General features: G+C 33.4%; 2 protein-coding genes across 2 annotated transcripts; both read right to left on the bottom strand.

The window, feature by feature from the left end:
- Positions 1-2,080: 2,080 nt before the first annotated feature.
- LOC143598475 (protein ABA AND ROS SENSITIVE 1-like) lies at positions 2,081-8,883 on the bottom strand. The gene is made up of 8 exons (XM_077076679.1): positions 8,801-8,883; positions 8,505-8,604; positions 8,060-8,264; positions 6,009-6,246; positions 3,658-3,733; positions 3,509-3,555; positions 3,223-3,414; positions 2,081-2,288 (listed from the first exon to the last, which is right to left on the bottom strand). The coding sequence occupies exons 1-7, from the start codon at positions 8,881-8,883 to the stop codon at positions 3,240-3,242; spliced, it is 924 nt and encodes a 307-aa protein (XP_076932794.1). The 3' UTR covers positions 2,081-2,288; positions 3,223-3,239.
- Positions 8,884-11,619: 2,736 nt separating this feature from the next.
- Positions 11,620-16,548, bottom strand: LOC143598474 (ribonuclease II, chloroplastic/mitochondrial-like). The gene is made up of 14 exons (XM_077076678.1): positions 16,284-16,548; positions 15,338-15,500; positions 15,145-15,258; positions 14,994-15,071; positions 14,790-14,921; positions 13,907-14,128; positions 13,643-13,825; positions 13,476-13,538; positions 13,245-13,351; positions 13,017-13,166; positions 12,777-12,936; positions 12,309-12,704; positions 12,009-12,233; positions 11,620-11,930 (listed from the first exon to the last, which is right to left on the bottom strand). The coding sequence occupies exons 1-14, from the start codon at positions 16,529-16,531 to the stop codon at positions 11,802-11,804; spliced, it is 2,370 nt and encodes a 789-aa protein (XP_076932793.1). The 5' UTR covers positions 16,532-16,548; the 3' UTR covers positions 11,620-11,801.
- Positions 16,549-19,006: the final 2,458 nt, after the last annotated feature.

Below are 19,006 nucleotides of genomic sequence, written 5' to 3'. Positions count from 1 at the left end.
ACTCTACAGGTGAGATGTTGTTCGTCCGTCATCATTGACAAGATAGCACCCTGCATCATAAAAAAATAATTAGGAACCCTTTAGGTTAGAATTTTCTAAACAATTATTTAATTGCATGCAATTAAGTTTATGCTGTTGACCATCAATTTCAATTCTACAATTTTATGTTATGAACATAATTACTTATCCCAAACTAGAAAGAAAGAAAGAAGATGACAAGTTTAGAAATTTATTATAATGATATAATAATATTGGAAACAATGAACTAGTATATACCATTTAGCAATCATATTAAATGTTAACCATTTGTTGGATTGGATGATGGCAACTTACAAATTAGAAAAAAATATCATATCAATTAAACTTGAAACTTTAATCAAATTAAGGTACCAAACAAGATGAATCCTAAGAATCAAAAAATTATTCTGTCAAGTGAAATTTAAAAATCAGATCAAACTACCAAGTCCTAGCTCAGTTGTGATTATAGAACCAAAAACCATACGCCGCTGACTATCTACTTAAATTGGCCAACATCCTTCGATCCCGCTAATTGAAAGATATATATATATATATATCATTAGGCTTTGATTAGGTTCCCTTTGTATTCATTCTCATAATATCTCCATATATAGTTGACCAATAATCATAATACCTACTAAACGTTAAAAAAATATAATAAGCCCTAATTATATATGCTCTATAATATTATCAACCATTGTTACCGGGAACTCGATCTTACTATTTACTATGACATCCGTCAAAATTCGAATTTGATTACTTGACCCGTTTTGTAAATCAATTAGCATTCGATCAATAAATCTGATAAATCTGTATTTGTAATCCGACCCATATTTGTAATTCGAGTCATTAATAACTAGCTTTAGAACCCGTGTAATACATGGGATAGTACGAATAATATAAATACAAAAAAAGGGAAAAACTAAAAAGAATGTGGACAAAATATTAACGGTTTTGTAAATAACATATAAAATTAAGAAAATAATCTATTATATAAGTTAGGTTAAATCATATTGGACTACGATAAGTAAAATGAGTTTATACATAAAACTTCTAGTGATCTAGCTTATTAATACCAATACAAATAATATGGCAAAAGTAAATAAACAGATTAATAAAAGAAAAAAAAAGACATGAAATGAATCCTTTCAAGGGATCCGATGGGATACCGTGGGCTACTTGAACTAACTCGAACATTTTTTCGCCCGCCCGCTTCTTACTCAAACAAATTTGATACTCTTTAAAAAAACATGTTTCAACCTGAACTCATTCTGAACATAGCCCGTTTAGACTTGAACTCATTTACTCAAAAACCCATTGACCTGAACTTGTTTTGAACAAAATATGAACCTGACGAGCCCTTTTAATTAAGTTGATATACAAAACTGAGAATACATGAATAACGAACTTGTCATTTAAGTTAGAAAATACTATTACTTAAAACAACTGATTTTGACCCGAACTCATTCTTATCGTAACCCGTTTTGACCGGACATTTGATACTCTTTTAAAACATGTTCAACTCGAACACTCCGATCATAACCTTAACCTATTGCGCGACCAGAACTCATTTGGTGTATTAATACTTAATACACTAATATTTACAGCCATAGAATGTATTATTTTGCCCAACCAACAATCCTACATATATAAGACAATTTAATACTACCAAAAATTAACAGCCCTATGTAATTGCAGAATCATAACTAAAGCTATGTAATCGAATCTATTTATGATTTCAATAAAACCTAACTGAATGTGAAATTTATGAATCAAAATCATACAAAGAAATCGAACAGTTACCTTGTTTGTAATACGTACGGTGATCTTTGAATCGCTTATAACCTAAAAAAATCAATCAAATAAAATCAACGCCATTGAAGGGATATATGCAACATTAGGGCGGGTTTGTTAGGATTAGTGATATTAACTAACGGATCAAATGGAGCGGCTCGTTCATGATCCGAATGTCACAAAAATAAATGGGTCATAGCGGGAAACATCCACAAGTATATTTGATACAAGTCGTACAAACCTGTGTTAAAAACAGTTGTTGATATGGATTTGTGGAGTAGGAAGAAAGATGCAAGCATCACATAACAGAGAAATGTAATCATATATCAATCAAACATGTTCGTTCACCCTTGACGCTTTGTCACATTTAAAGTTCAGTTTACAATAGTAATCATCTCCTTTGCCTTTGCTTAATATTTAAAACGACATTAACATCTCATTTTGTGAAGCTCAATCGCTTAGTCAAAAACACTAATCTGCTAAAATATTGAAAAATTAAAGTAGTTGAGAATCTATGCACAAAGAGTACAAATATATTCCCAACTGACAGTATACTAGTGAATGGGTCAATTTTGGTTATGTTTTAATTCGAACTAACCAAACCGGTTTAATTTTTTTGAACTTGAATTGCTTGAAAATAACAGGTGGTAGGTGTCATCGAGTGATTACAACATCCAAACAAGGGGTCATACGAAATCGACATAATCGAACAAAAAAAAACCATCTGATTTTATGCTTTTTTAAGAAACCATTTTTCAGTTAAGTTTCAGTTTTTCTATCAATGAAACCCCGAAAAACCCAAACAGAATTGAACCAAAAATCAATTTTAAAAAATAGTTAATAAATGGCGTAACCAAATATTATAGGTCCAAATGTGTAATAATCAACTAACTATTAAAAACTTAAGTTTAGGCCCGAGTTTATTATTTTGAACTAACTTGTTTTCCGACTGAAAAAAATTATGAAGCCCAATGGCAACCCACAAACAGTTTGTTTAAAAGCAAAATATTATTGTAATAACAATCTAAAGTTGTGAATTTTTAAACTTCAGATTACTATTACATAATTTGCCTTTTTAAACAAGATGTTTGCGGGTTAACCTGACCCACAAAAAAATACAGTTTGACCCGTTGCCCTAACCCTTCCACTGAATCACCTCTGAATTGATAAAGATTATCAAAGGAACAAAGATAGGGATGTGTATGAAACTTAAAAACGATCCGTTATAAAAAAAAAGGCAATAACCGAACCGAAATAACCAAAGTGTTAAGACCCATAACCATTATTTTGTGGCCCAAAAATTTAAAGCGCAAATGACAAACCCAAAAAACCCGAAACCGAACGGTTTTCAAAAAACTTAAAAACCGACTCATACACACCCGTACACAGAGATAGAAAAGAGAAAGCTACCGCCAAGTGAATAATGCCTATAAATGTTTAGCTCTCCAGTCAACAGCATCATCACTATCTTCATCACTCGATGACTCATCGACGCTACTTTCCTTTTCCACCACTTTAACCTCTTTAACACGCTTTGCTGACCTGGCGGCCTTCAGCTCCATTTTCTTCCTCTTGAACATTTCCACTCTCTCCCTGTAAGACCTGCAATAAGTTGCACGTATTTTATTTTCAGTCACTCGTGAGCCATCATAATTTTCTTATTTATGATTTTACCCTTTACCGAAAAACCACTTACTTTTGCTCCACAGTTTCTGCTTCTTCAATCATCTCAGCTGCATCATACTGCATTATTATCATTACAAACTTAAACATTAGAATTGCGGGGAAATGGAAAAGTGAAACAAATGAATATTTGATATTGATTACGAAAATATTTATCAAAACCTCTTCTTCTTCAAGGCGGTTGTCAACCTCCTTCAAGTCTTCTTGTATCAATTTTTCAAATTCCTTGTACTCATCTCTGCTCAGATTTTTAATGAATAAAATTAGCTGATTTGTGAAAATTAACAATATAATTCCATTTTTGTATTATCACTTAGTCAAAACGATAATATTATGAGACCAAAATATATTCCATCTAGTTTATATAGCAACAATTTATTTTGCTTTATGTTTAATAGAATTAGAAATGGAAGCTTTATTTTTCTTTAAAAATTCGTGTAATTCTAAGGATGTGTACTCAAGTGATAACTTCTAGTAAATATGAAGTATTTAACCTCAAAGTGTATTTCATATAATTCAAGTATGTTCAAAGGATTCATACTCAAGTGATAACATCTAGTAAATATGGAATATCTGAGTAATAATCACAGTTTCTATACATTCAATATCCTTTTTTTTACAATTTGGAGAACATAAGACATGCAGATGAACCGAACGAGCACGCATGTTCATGTTCGTTTAATTTTTGTTCATGCCCGTTAATTAAGAATCTAAACGAACAGTAAATGAGTGTAAACGAAAAAAATAAAAACATAAACACACACAAAATTTAAGAACTCTTAAAAACCAGCCATTTATTTATATTAATAATATGTAAGGGTAGTTTTGTCACTTACTATATGTAAATTTAGGATTGTAATTACGGAAATTAGTTTTACACATATAAAATATTTTAGACACGTGTAAATTGGTTATTATATATATATATCTAATTTGTTAATTTAAACATATGCAAACTTGTGATTACATATATGAAATCACAAAAATAATATTAAATATAAAAAATAAATAAATGAAATAATTCGGTGTTAGGAGTTCTTGGGTCCATTTGGTCCGTGGAATTTGCAGGAATTGGGTATAGAATTGGAATTTGTTCAATAAAAAATCATGTTTAATTCCACCCTTCTCTGGATTTCAACATTCCATACACTTACCCAGGAATTTAAAACATTCTATTGGAATGTTTGAAGTTTACTAACATAACCTTGTTTTAGCCACTTTGGGGCTTCAACAATATTTCCAGCCAACCAAAATAAAAAAAAATATTGAAACTGTGTTTTTTTTCTTTACCAAAGCTTTACCGTAATGTGTATATTAAATGAATATTCTGACTTTTATCCCAAAACAATCGATCTAAAATCTATATCTAACAGGGGCAAACGTCTTAAGGTTTAATTTCTAGGAATGGTGATAGCAGGGAAGATGTGGAGATTTGACGATAAGACTAATATAGTAATTTACATTATTAGCATTCCAATTCCTTAATTTAAGTTATCAACCAAACATCACATAAAATTACAATGGATTCCATTCAAATTCCAATTCCAATTCCATTTCCAATCTCTTTTGAAAACATTCTGCGAACCAAACACCCCCTTAAAGTTTTGAAAAGAATATATATAGAGAGAGAGTTTAATTGTTTTGATAACCACTTTGAGTTTTAAGAACTCAAAAGAACTCAACGTAACAATTGATTTTCCTTTTGAATCTTTGATGCATATATGTAATATATGTAGGTTACATGTACGTAGAAAAATTACAACATTTTTACGCACCAAGACGACTTTTTACATAGGTGTAACAGACGTTTAAATTAGTGTAATCACTGTACATCTTTATTCTCTCTCCTACTTAAATTTTTAATAAGATTTAATCTCAACCACATAATCTAACCTATTTAATTAAATGTGTGGTTAAAAATGAAGCTCTTAAAGTTCTTAAAACTCAACAAGTTCTCAAATTATCCCTCCCCTATATGTGTGTGTGTGTGTGTATACTTTATATACTTGAAGGTTTCTATTAGTATTTAAAAGAACATAAACAAACGGATATAAATGAACAAACATAAACGAACATATATAACGTAACAACCACGAACAAACATGAACGAACATAACAAAGACAAACACATATGAATGAGCGTAACGAACACAAGCATATATGAACGAAAGTAATGAGCACGAACATACATGAATGAACATAAACGAACGTGAATGAACAAACAAAACATGTGTCCATGTTCATCCATTCAGTTAATTAATAAAACAAAAAAATGTTCATTTATCAAACAAACAAATTTCCCTTGAACCCTTCACAAACGGCTCACTGAACGTTCGGTTCATTTACAAGCCTAGAGAGTATATTTCTACCAAAAGATCATAAACTTGATCAGAAAATTCTAAACAACTTAAAAGTGATTTTGAACCCTTATTTTGATAAGCCAATTGCTTGTGTTGGAAACAAACTAACAGAAAAACAAATAATCATAAAACCAATACAATCTGAGGGCTTACTTGATATCCAGCTTAGCAGGAGCGATCCCACGTGCACGAAGATCAGCATCTTTATCATCAAAGAAGCCTTCAGGAAGAGCCTGTGTTTGAGTCTCAGCACCCACTGTCTCTGAAACCATGCCACTCGAGACTTCAATTGTTTTGTTATAATCGCCATCAAACGGATACGCAGCTTGAGCTTGCACAGAACCCAGTGTTTTCTTTTTAGCGTTGTCAATTAGCTTGGAATTACTAGTTTCTAGCCAACGAACAACACTCAGTTTCAGTATTCGGTAGAAATGATATATACAATTAGCATAGAAATTACACAAATAGCCCACTGTATACTTTTATCCAAAACAGAGAATGTTTGTCATCAGTTACTCTTTACCAACCTTCATATTCGTTATTTAAGAGAACAAATATGTGAACATTGTAATGGGAGAATTCCATGAACACCCCTGAGAACTTGTGAAATGTCATAACTTACTAAAACTTTATAATTTCTTATTTACCTGTTTTAACCCTAAAAATTTATATTTACTCACCAACAATGTTTTTAAATGATATGATTTAATCATTTCATTTTAAACGAGTAGCTTTTGACCTTCTCGCTTTCTTTAAAAGAATTTAACCAATAACGGCACAAGTAAAACTGAAAACTAAATCAGGTTAAAAAAATCATATACTTGATCAGGGTAAAATGGCCATAAATTAAATACTCACTAAAAACAGGCATACATGATTTTTTAAGTTTGAGTTAGGTATAATGATATTTCACTAAGTTTATAAAGGTATATATCAAATTCTACCTATATTCAATGGCTAGTTGCAAAAAAGAACAGTTTCTTTTGCTGTATATAAAGATATAACTATTTAATGATAGTACTCAGCTGAGACCATAGCTGTCAATATTAGTTACTAGCAACAAGCTACCCATACGCTACGTAGCGATAGCGATGAAATGGCGGAGGCTAATTGATGTTTGGCGATAAGGTATTAGGGAAAAAAAGTAGCAACAAATACCACCAAAACAGCAAGTAGAATCGATAAATACCACCAAAATAGCAATTATTATCAATAAATACCCAATGCAATTATAATTATTAAATACCACCAAAATAGCGAAAAAATAATTTAAAAAATAAATAAATAAATAACTGAAACCATTATTTAGCGCTATGAGGTCGCTACAACCCATTTAATGAGAATCACCTATAAACTAAGCTATTCACTATAGCAGGCGCTACGAGCACAATCGACAACAGGGACTGAGAGTTGAGACAAGTTAAAAACAAAAGATAGATCATGTATCCCTCTAAAATAACTGAACCTAATAAAAAACCGACAGTTCCGTTTTATGCTATTTTAAAAACCAAATGATTTGGTTTTGGTTTTACATCAACCAAAAACCAACCAGACTGGAACCGAACCAAAATGAAAAAATTAAAAAACAATTTTATATAATTTGAAGAAATTAACAATGGTGTTTTCCAAGAAATGTAGATCGAAATGCGTAATAATCAATTAATCATTAAATAACAAAAAGATTTCGGCCCAAATTCATCATTTTAGGCCATTTTTTCAGCCCAAAATTTCCATGCCCAAATGGTAAAACCGAATTGAATCCATTTTTTAAAACCAAATCAGAAAAAACCAAAACCAAATAATTTTCAATAACCAAAAAGCTGAAATTTCTATTTTTGGTTCAGTTTGAGCCTAAAATCGACAAACCCGAAGCAAATTGAAAAGGCCAACTTCAAGTAATTTTTAAGTCCAAATGTCTAATAATCAATTAATCATTAAAAAAACAAAAAGATTTGGGCCCAAAGTTTTAGGCCCAACTTTAATTTAGGCCATTTTTTCGAAGTGAAATTTAAAGGCCAAATAATAAAAGCGCAACCGAATCAAACCCTCTTTGAAAACCAAAAAAGTTGAAACCAACCCACGCCCATTGCCCACCCCTAGAAAACTAAACACCGAAACCGACCCATGCCCACCCCCAAATATCACACCTAACCAGTCCACTTAAATACTTGTAAAATTATGATGATAATGTGATGTAATTTTACCATTTTGTTTTATTTTTTTCCCTGGATTATCAAAGAAGTCGGAAGGGAGTGCAGATGTTGACTGAGCTTGAGGTGGTCTGGTTTGACTTTGATATGACTCAGCAGGATGCTCTGGTTTAGCTTTATTATGTTCTGTAGAATCTGCGGATTTCACATTGTCAACTAAAGTAGCTGCAGCGGCTTTTTCTTTTACGTTTTTAATCGCCTGTCAAAATCAGCAATTTTATTATTATTAACTTAAGAGGGAAGAGAATAAAAAGAGCAATAAAAAATAGAGCAATCATTCATATATGTAGACACACACACACACATGCAAACGAAAACGCTGATAACACAAACACATTCGGTGGCAAATCAACATCTATAACTTAAGGATCAATAGGTGAATACTAATTAAGCATCATAATTTGTATATTGGATGAATATATGTAGTTCCAAATATTACCTGACGATGCTTTGCAGAAATTTGGTGTGCAGTCCAAGCAGAGTCGGATTTGAGAACAACATCACAAACTTTACAGACGGGGAGGTCAGATTCATTATACCTAGAAAAAGAGAAACATGGACGAAGAACAGCATTTCTTTCTTATGTTAATATAAACAAAGCATAGTTAAGTTAAGTGGAAGTCAGAAGTATCTATTAGTCATTTGGGCTATTATAAGTGTTGTTATCTAAGTAAAGAAACATGAAAACTAAATTACAAGACATCTGATGTTATTATTATCAAGTAAAATGATTACCTTATGAGAGGAGAATCGATACGTTTGTCCTGCTGTTTTTGTGCTTTTAATTTAGCGCGATACAGTGCCTTCTTCTGATCCATGAATTAATTAATAATATACTACTCTGCAACAAATTGAATAATAATAATAATACTTAGTTAGAGTTAGGGTTAGAGATTTATTACTTGGTATTTTGCAGAAACAAATTGATGATGAAATAAATAAAAGACCAAGTGGTGTTTACCCTTTGCGCCGCCGCTGCTACTTAATACCTTTAAACTTGAAGACGATGCTCAATATTTCACTTCATGTATAATCCAATCTGTAAATCAAAACTTAGGGTTAGTATATGAATCGAATTTGTGAGAAGTTAGGGTTGTATAATCGGATATTGCTAATACCCAGAGAGTACAAATCGGATATCCTGTAAACTTGAAAAGATGATTGATGAGTTGTTTAAATCGACGATGGAGATTTGAGAGGCGGCTAGGGTTAAGGCTGAGTGAACGATGGAAAGGGTGTTGCCAATGAATATTTTTTTGTGATTATTATGAATTACTCCATATTAAATGAAAGCATATAATTAGAAAATGACTTATAATCATGTTAGGGTGCAAGTGAAAAATGATCTTTTTGTTAACAGAACTTACAAACTTATGAATATTTTAAAATAACTGTGTACAAAAATGTTTGGGTTAGCTTATGTGTTAGGAAAAACCAAAATTGATACTATTTTTTAAAAGAAGTATGATGGGTTTTGAGAGTTAGAGGGGTTTAATAGGTAAATCAAATCCATTAAGTTAATAAGTTACAAATTCCTAACTTTTCAAAACCCCTTTATTTGCCTTCCCCATAAGTTAAAATCAATAAGGTCTTATGGTTTGTCAAAACATCTTATACACCTTATTAACTTTTCAAAAAGTTTATAAGTTATAAATTAATAAAAATAAGGAATCTCAAACACCTCCTTAATTAAAAATTACAAACCTAAACTAGACGGATACTAGAAGTTGAGGGACCTGATTGCAAATTTTCGATCTTCTTAGATTTGTTACGGTTAGTTAGTGAGACCGAGACGTGATCTAGCAAGTTGTATCGAGCCTTAGTTGATTTATTTTTAAGATCTCGGTGCCGTGTGATTAGTTAATCCCGTTAACTGTTAAGCTGTCAGTAGGATTCTGACAAAGGTAGTCGTTTCATCATATCAATTAAAGCTTCGTTAAGTTTTCCCGTTAACTAAGTTGGTTAAAAAATAATTAGAATAAAATAAACCAATTAAGCTGGCAGCCAAATCTTTGTTTAGGTTCTTTACTTAGATTCGTAGAACGCGTCCTTGAGTTCGATGTTCGGACTTCCTGTGTTTGTCTTTACGCGATCAGTACACTTGTCAATTGTGTGAGTTTAGTTAGGTTTTATGTTTTTTAAACTAAGTGTTGAATTGCTATTTTTAGAGAGTTATTTTATAGATAGTTTTTCGTACGTCACCCGTCTGGTTGTTATAACGGTCACCCGTCTGGTTGTTATAACGTAACCCCTTTTAACTTTCTTTTCTCATCTCCTAACTCTAAAGGGATGAGAATGACATAAAATGAATAACTCACATTTGTTGACGTATCTTGACACATGCAAAGCACATGTTATTTCCTCCATCAGTTTAAAACGGCTTATTACTTGTCCATACTACATTTAAAAAAATCACCATAATAACAATTGTTTTTATATTTTTAATATAACCATGACTTTGTAGTAATTTTTTTAAATGTTACGTTTTAAAAAGTGTTAACCTTTTACTTTAATTTTTATCTTTACACACGTAGTTCAAAATGCTTTATAAGGTTTTCCTTTTAACAATGTTGACACTCGAAGTAAATAAAAGAAAATGGTCAAATATATATATATATATATATATATATGAAGGTTATTTAAGTTCAATAAAATAATAAAAGTAGATAAACTTAACAATTCGTTAATAATATATAATAATATTTAATAAATTTGATTACACTTTGTTAGAAAGTAAAGTAAATATAAAGCATTGAATAATACAAGATATGAGAGATTTGGAACCACCTATTCTGGAACACAAAATATTTGTTCAGTCTGAGAATAATATCCATAGAAATCTATTTTAGGATCTCTACATTTCACCCCCATATACAAGTCGATAAGCTCGATGCACAGTGGCGGACCCAGGATTTTTTTGCCAATGGGGTCCCATATTTTCGGTGTTCAAATTTTTCGGGTCGGTCGTTGTTCAGGTCGGGTCGAGGCGAAGAACATAATAAAAAACAATATTATAATAAAACTTTCTTTTCAATCATCACTACCTGAACGAGTCAAAATGGGTCGGGTTGACACATAAACACTTTGTTTTCCCTTTCTTAAACATTTTTGAGATAGAACCTAGATCCACCCTTTCATAAGCATGTGTTGAAAACCATTAACTTAAACTAGTGAAAAATAAAACTGATATTTTAAAGTGTTTGAATGTTTCTAAAGAAAACCATGCATAAAGTTGAAAACAATGATATGTATTTTAGAGGTGTTTGAATGTTTCCAAAGTTATCATTGCAACATTAGCAATCAAATGATTGATTAACACTAAAAATTAACACAAAAAACCAAAAACTGAGCCTTGTAAGACTTGAACCCATGACCTTTCAAAGATAAAACAAGGGACTTTCCACCAGACCACATCAACATTAATAGTATGGGTTCCAAGTATTAAATCTTATGGGGTCCTTAAAAAATTTAATATACCGCTTCTAATAAATTTTTAAAAAACATTGGTGTCCCGGGACACCGATCCACACTATGTGGGTCCGCCCCTGTCGATGCATATCTTCTACATGGAACTTTCAAGAACATTCTACTCGGGATTGAACCACTAGTCTTTCGTCGGTAGAACCACACCTGTTTACAGGTCAAAACTGCAAAAACAACTGCTCCATGTTGTGTTCACTCCAAAATATGGTTTTCAAAGTAGCTACTATATATTGCAATACTATTTTCAATAGACTCATGTAACTTGTACAACTTCTTTAAGTGAGATAATGTCATCACGCGGGTGAGCTTCTTCAACCCGAACCTCCACTTCATCCCCAACATGTGACCCGATTGACACCCATGCAGATGCTTGAAAACCAACCTATTGAAACAACAAGGATTCACGAAACCAAACTGAACAGAAAGCATTAGAGACATCTTTTACAGCCAATGTTTTTACCTCCAAAAGTAGTAAAGATGCATTACGATCTTTGAGGAATTTAAGGATCAACGCGCGAAACTTTCTTTGTTTAGGCTGCCTTTTCAAGTATTCCAATATCCAATAGCGTAAGCTGCTACTAAATAGCTTCTTTGCAATCCTTGCATTCATGTTCACAGATGCAGCCATTCCTTCCATTTGACCAGATGTAAATGGAAGAGCATCGCCTTTAATAAAAGCTTTCACCTGTGAAGAAAATAATACTACTATAATATAATGATAATGAAAATAATAAAATTAAATAAATAAATAAACAAAAACCTGGTAATGAGCAAGAAGGTCCATATATCTGCGAATGGGAGATGTGAACTGAACATAACCAGGAATCCCGAGAATACCATGGCGTATGGCTTTTCTGTAATCCATTTCAGCAGCACGCATAAGTTTTACAATAGCAGAACTTCTGACTGGACCTTCAGGCAGATGATCATATGCTGACGTGTCAATTTTGGTCTGGGGTTGTCCTCTGTATGGCAAAGGAATCTTATTAGCAGAACCAAATGTGGCTATAGCTTCCCCACACAGTATCATCATCTCAGATACAAGTCGCATGGCGGGGTCCGTTTGGTCTTCAACATATAATCTGATTGACGGTTCTGGATCGTCTGGATTTTCCACCTTTATTCTAGGTTCTAATGATCCCGTCTCAATTGCACCCTAAACCATTATTATTTCATAAAATAAGTTACTAATTAATTTATCAGTTTCTAATTAAATAGTGACTTAAACCTGTCCACGTCGCCATTGAAGCCGAAGACGTGCAGCCTCTGCAAGAATCCTCAGTTCCAACTCTTCTTCCAGATTCAGATTAAGAAGCTCGGATGCACTCTCGTATGTTAACATATAGGTTGGTTTAATAATTGAATTATTCACTGAATATTCTGCAATACTGTTATCAAGTAATATAGTAAGTTCACAAAAAGAAACTATAAACAAATTATATATTTATATCAAGTAATAATTGTTTACCTGCCATCAGAATGCAATACGACTGATACCGTAACTGCCCTGCAAATTGTTCCTTGCTTCAAGCTCATTCCTTCCATGGCAAGTTTCTCAGGGAACATTGGATAAGTGGCGGTTGGTAAGAAAACAGATGTTCCTCTGTGCAATGCTTCTCTACAGAGAAACCATGTCTAACAACCTAAGCAAACATTAAGGTTATTATAACTATGAGTTGTATGAAACCAAATGTACCTGTCGATCGCGCTGCCTGGTTTAACAAAGCTAGCTGGATCAGCAACATGTATCCAAACTTTAATACGCCCATCTTGCAACTTTGTTGCACTTAACGCATCATCAAGCTGTAGAATATTGTCATTTGTAGTTGAATGTCAGTTTGAACATATTCGTATGCATATAAGTGGATACAAACTAAACACAGCATGTTACATGAATGATGAAATTAAGGTAATAAAACATGTTTACCTCATCTGCTTCATCCACATCAATTGCATATACCTTCAGATGTGTCAGATCTATCCTATTGTCCTACAGTCCATGCAATTTCATTAGTAAAAAGGAGAACTTAAACTGCAACTTTAAGACCTTATATATGGTAATACAAGCATTTTATATAAAAAAATCAAAAGTACCTTGTCTGGATCATGTGATTCTTGCAGAATAATTTCAGCAGCTGACAAAATATGATCTGGATAACTGGTACGTATGTTGAACTTCAGGAGATCAAGATTGACATGGACTGGGAAATAACCAATATCTGTAAGAAGATTTACTGCTGAACTAGCTGTCTTTGATAACCCCATCGACTTCAGGATCTGATAAAAGTAAACATAAACACAAGGGTCATTGTTGTTTTTTTGTCCATGAAAATAGTGTGTTTGTATACAGAATATTACCGCTCCAGCAGTATTCTTTTGTGCATCATCTTTACAAGCATCTATAGCAAAAGCCTCAAGAGATTCGATTTTCTGCCAGATTTTATCTTCAGCTTTCCAGGAACATTTTGAAGGTTTGCCACGTGGAGGCATTGCTTTTGCAGATTTTAACAACTGTGCAAACTCTTCCAGTTCCTTATCAGAAGCCTCCTTGGCAAGCACTCTACGTTTAATTTCTTCTACCTAAATTATTGTTGATAAAGAATATAGCGTTTAATCACTTTAAATGAATAAGGAGAACAAAAATGATAACAATTACTTAGAAAAAGATAACATTAAACTGCATTCGCAACGAGATTTGTCAATAGCAATTTGATTAGAAAATGTCAAAATCTAAGTATAAAAACAAAGAAACATGCAGTTAAAGGGCCAAGATCTGTCTCCGAATAATTATGCACTGTCTGACAGCACCAAAATTAAATTAAAACGTTCTGACTATTAATCAAACATCTAAAATAATTATTAGTCAGGAAAAATAGGAGAATTATCGTTGACCATAATCCATGGCATCCATAAGACACAACTACTACAGGCAACTTACGCAAACTAAGAATAATAAAAGGGGAAAATACGAAGACAGATAGGCTGATATAAAAGAAGAAAAGAAAGAGAATACTAGAAATATCACTTTTCTAAAAAGTATAATAATCACACCTACATGAGATCTGAGGTAAATGCTAACGATATAGAACTATTGCTATGAATCATGGTTACAGAATAATAGCTAATTGTGGCAATCTCATAGCATTTATAATAATTTGGAAAATGTATGAATTCACTGACTTCCTAAACTTGCTCAGTTTAATGTGGTTAGTTGGTTACTCATTCATAACATGTTACATACCTGAACAATTGGCCGAGGACCATAAACAGAAAAAGAGCCTTTGCTGTCAAGCTTTGTGAAGTAAATTTCATCTCTTGATAGCAGTAAGTGTGCACAATAGCATTCAATAGGTTCCGCACTGCCAAAAATCATCTGTAAGAATGTAAAAATATGGTCAATGAAGAGAGAATGAAACAACAAAATATTACATTCAAGCACACATGCCTCAGCCAATTCTTCAACTGTTACTGACTTGTTCCCTTCCAGAAGCTCAAGCCAAGCAAACTCAAGGAGTGTAGGATCCTGTAACAGTTTACTTAAGTAGTTAAATATCACCAAAATTCATAAGGGTGTACATCTTACATAGAGAACCAACCAAATTATTCTGAGCTCTCTGATTGAAGTCTGCTATCTCCGTAGTGTTGAAATTATCAACTCCTGGAACTATATAAGTGATTTGTTGAGGTTTAATAGAACTTGTAGCACCATTCTGCATGTTTTAAAACCAAATAACAATCAGAAACTTAATCTATGCAACATGCAGTGTAACTGTTTCTACAAATAAAAACCTGATCCGAGACTATCCAATTCCTTCTGCCATCAGGCTTCTGAGCTACAGCAAGCAATAATCTTTCAGAATCCTTTTTAAACTCTAGCAGCAATCCTTTCTGCAGTACTACTTGCTTCCTCAATTTATCATCAAGAAGCTCCTTGTTGCTTTTTAAAACTGACCTAAAAAGTAAAAATAAAATTAAAAAAATCACATGAACTGCCAATCCGTACACAACAGCATATAACAATGAAAACAATGACACTTATAAAACAAATGATCCATCATCAGCTATAATTATGATGAAGAATAAGATAATGTAATTGAATCTAAGCAGTTAATATCAATGATACATCGGTGATACATCGATTATCAGTCCCCAACCAAAATATAGGTTCAAATATATGTCAGAAAATCGGTACCGATATTATCGGCAATATTGACCGATATTTAAGTGAAATATCGGATGCCTTGGTTGATGTGGACTCGGAGGAAGATTTCATGGCTTACGATTAGATCATGTTTCAAATATTGACACTTTTGAGTTTGGCTTTTGATATTACTAATAATATTATATACATGTATATATCTATAGTTTCTGCAATATCGATATCCCACCGCGTTAAACGATATCTCAAATACCAGTCAAGTGATTTTTTACCGCATTAACTGCATAGAATTGAGTCATAGCGTGCTAACGTTTCATCTATTTACTTCAGGTGTTAAATTACTATCTATAGACCGCCTATTAAACACAATAATAATAATAATAATAACTGGTAAGCATGAAAGCAATCAGAAAACTAGTTAACCTACAGGTTTTATAATTGAAATTGAGCATGTAAGTAGTAACTAAACCCTAGGTTCAACAATTAGTTTCCAATACATTTAGTCATTAGACATAAATCATCATCGATTAATAATAATAATAATAATATGAAGTCCGTAAATGAGAGAAAACGAACTTGTTAGAGGCACGAATCCGTCTGCGGCGTAAGGCTTCAAACTCTTGAATGACGGAATCTACGAAGCTTGGGACGGAATATCTTCGGGTTTTTAAACGAATGATGTTATTATGATGATAATTGAGATTGAGCAGCATAATCGGTTTACAAAGTGGAAAACGAATTTGGTGGTACCGGCGGAAGGCGGTTAACGACGGCGGTGAGGTGGAACGGAAGAGTGGAATTGAATTCACTGTTCGGACCACCATGTTTGTTTCAGCATAAGCAACCAGTGTTGTGTTGTTGATAAACCAAATGGAAATAGACACAAGGAGAAACGAGTCGGAAGCTCCGAAAGTCAACCGGGTCGGATCGATGGTAATTAACTTTTAGTTACCCGTTTAATAGGAAGTGACTATGGCTTTCCTGTCACACGCAAAGGCATAGGTAATTAGGGCTGTAAGCGAACCGGACGTCCGGGCGTCCGTTCGGCAAAAAGTTCGTTTATGTTCGTCCGTTTAATAAACGAACCGGACATGGACACAAGAATTTCGTTCGGTAAGCTTAACGGACGAACACGGACAATGGCCAAGTCCGTTCGATAGTGTTCGTGAACGTTCGGTAACGTTCGTCCGATTACGTCCGGTAATGTCCGTCAGGTATCGTGTTTATATCTATCCAGTATTGTAATTTAACTGCGGAATTTCTAGTATTATTAATAACACTTTTATATTACTACACATGTTTGATGTCTCTTATATTATAGTGATCCACTTTATGTTAATATATTAAGTGTTAAGTATATTTGGATGTTATATGGTGTAATTCCTAATTTGTATGTGAAGTTGTTTAGATATATGTTTGGTGTTAATATGTAACCGTTTATATTTGTCCATTAGTGTTCGTTGTCCATTAATGTTCACATGTTTGTTTGTCCATTAATGTCCATGAGTGTCCGTTAACGTCCGTTTAAAAATATTAACGGGCGGACATGCACGGACATGGACAAACTCTATTTCTTAATGGATGGACACGGACATGAATTTTCGTTCGGTAGAGTGTTCGTGAACCGTCCATTTGTCCGTCAAAAGCTTAACGGACGAACACGGACATGCTCTCGTCCGGTTCGGTCCGGTCCGTGTACACCCCTATAGGTAATGATTAAATTAAAAAATGTCGAATCAAACCTTTTATGCTAAAAAAAGGTTAAACCAAACCTTTATAATTAGGTTATGTGTAGTGGATTGGGATACAAAATTGGACGATTTATGTCATGTGATGTCTAGTCAGCAAAATGTAGGTTTTTGTTTTAGGGATGTAGTGGTACCGGTACCAAGAATTCCCAAATTTCGGGACCGGGACCGGTCGGTACCGGTACGGTCCCGATCTCATCCCTACTTTGAACGGGTTAGACTCCAAAATACATTAGAGAGGTAAACATACAATAAAACTTTGCTAATTTTCTTCTTAATAAAATATTAAGAGTCATGCCTTTAAATAGGCTTACAATGATAACTACAAAAGAAAATAACCAGGTACATAACTAACACACTAGCATAAAAATAACAACCAACTAATGAAAACATAAATTATGGTATACTAAAGATGAGAGAAACGTGGCTAGGTAGTAGAAACGTATCATGGGGCGTATTGTTGGAGTTAATTCCCGAACCGAGTTATGGGTCGGGAAGGTGGGGCCGGTTCGAGCTGATGGATCGATCTCATTAATTATTTAATTATTGTAATTAGAGATAATTATCTATTTTATTTATTAGATAGAGATGGAATTTTATTTAATAGATAAATAGGAGTTTGTGTTTTACTCTAATTGTAATCGAGCCTCTATATAACCCCAAAGAATTCATGTAAGGGTCAGAAGAGAGAATTGATCAAGTTTTGAGTTATTTTCTTGATTAATAAAATTGGTGAGTTGTGCCAAATATATTCTCGTGTTTAATTCGATCCGGGCTTTACGTAAATGGTGCGACAACTATTCAATTGTCAACTATGTTGTAGGTTTTTGGGTGTAAAGGATGCCAAATACGGTGTCACATGGGACATGAAAGGGGGTAGCGCTATATCACGTATCAAATATTTGAAGATCAAATTGCTTGGATGGTGCTTAACTCTGGGTTTGTTGGACTCGTCTCGGACTTTATCGAGCACGGCCTCAACGAGAAAGAAAGCGTACATGCTTGGTTGTGCTTGAACGACGAACACATCTCTAGTAGCAAGTTGTTGCTATCCACCTGATGAGTCCAAGGCATGATGAAACCAGTAGACCCATGCCATAAGCAGACGGTTTGGCTACCCTTCGGACGCCATATGAAGTCTGAGAGGATTGCTCTGTGACAGCTAGCTTGCTAATGCCTACATGGGCAAAGGGGGAGGCACGATGGAGGTGTGGCATGTGACTCTGATGTGGGTGGTGTTGGCATCGTGGGCGTTACTGGAGTACACATGGTCTAAGTATGCATCCTTATTGAAGGGATATTCAGTAACTACATGATCACATTTGAGTGTTATTGGCCAAGAATATGAACAAGTAGAATTGGATCAACCTTTATGGGTCCTAAAACAGATTTTAAAATTGGTTTTTAGAATCCTAACACGTGAGAATATAATAACACATATTTTTTTTATATACAATCTCTAAAAAGACATAACTACACGTATTAGAGTTTGAGTGAGTGTTTATGAAAAAAGAAACTTCAATGTATATTGATTCTTTGTTATACTTATCG

This window comes from Bidens hawaiensis, unplaced genomic scaffold, assembly GCF_021521415.1.
Source record: "Bidens hawaiensis isolate Kalapana, Puna unplaced genomic scaffold, B.hawaiensis_p1.1 tig00050418_1, whole genome shotgun sequence".
In the NCBI taxonomy this organism is placed as follows: domain Eukaryota; kingdom Viridiplantae; phylum Streptophyta; class Magnoliopsida; order Asterales; family Asteraceae; genus Bidens; species Bidens hawaiensis.
Note: the sequence above shows the minus strand (reverse complement) of the source record. Positions and strands in the feature narration are given on the sequence as shown.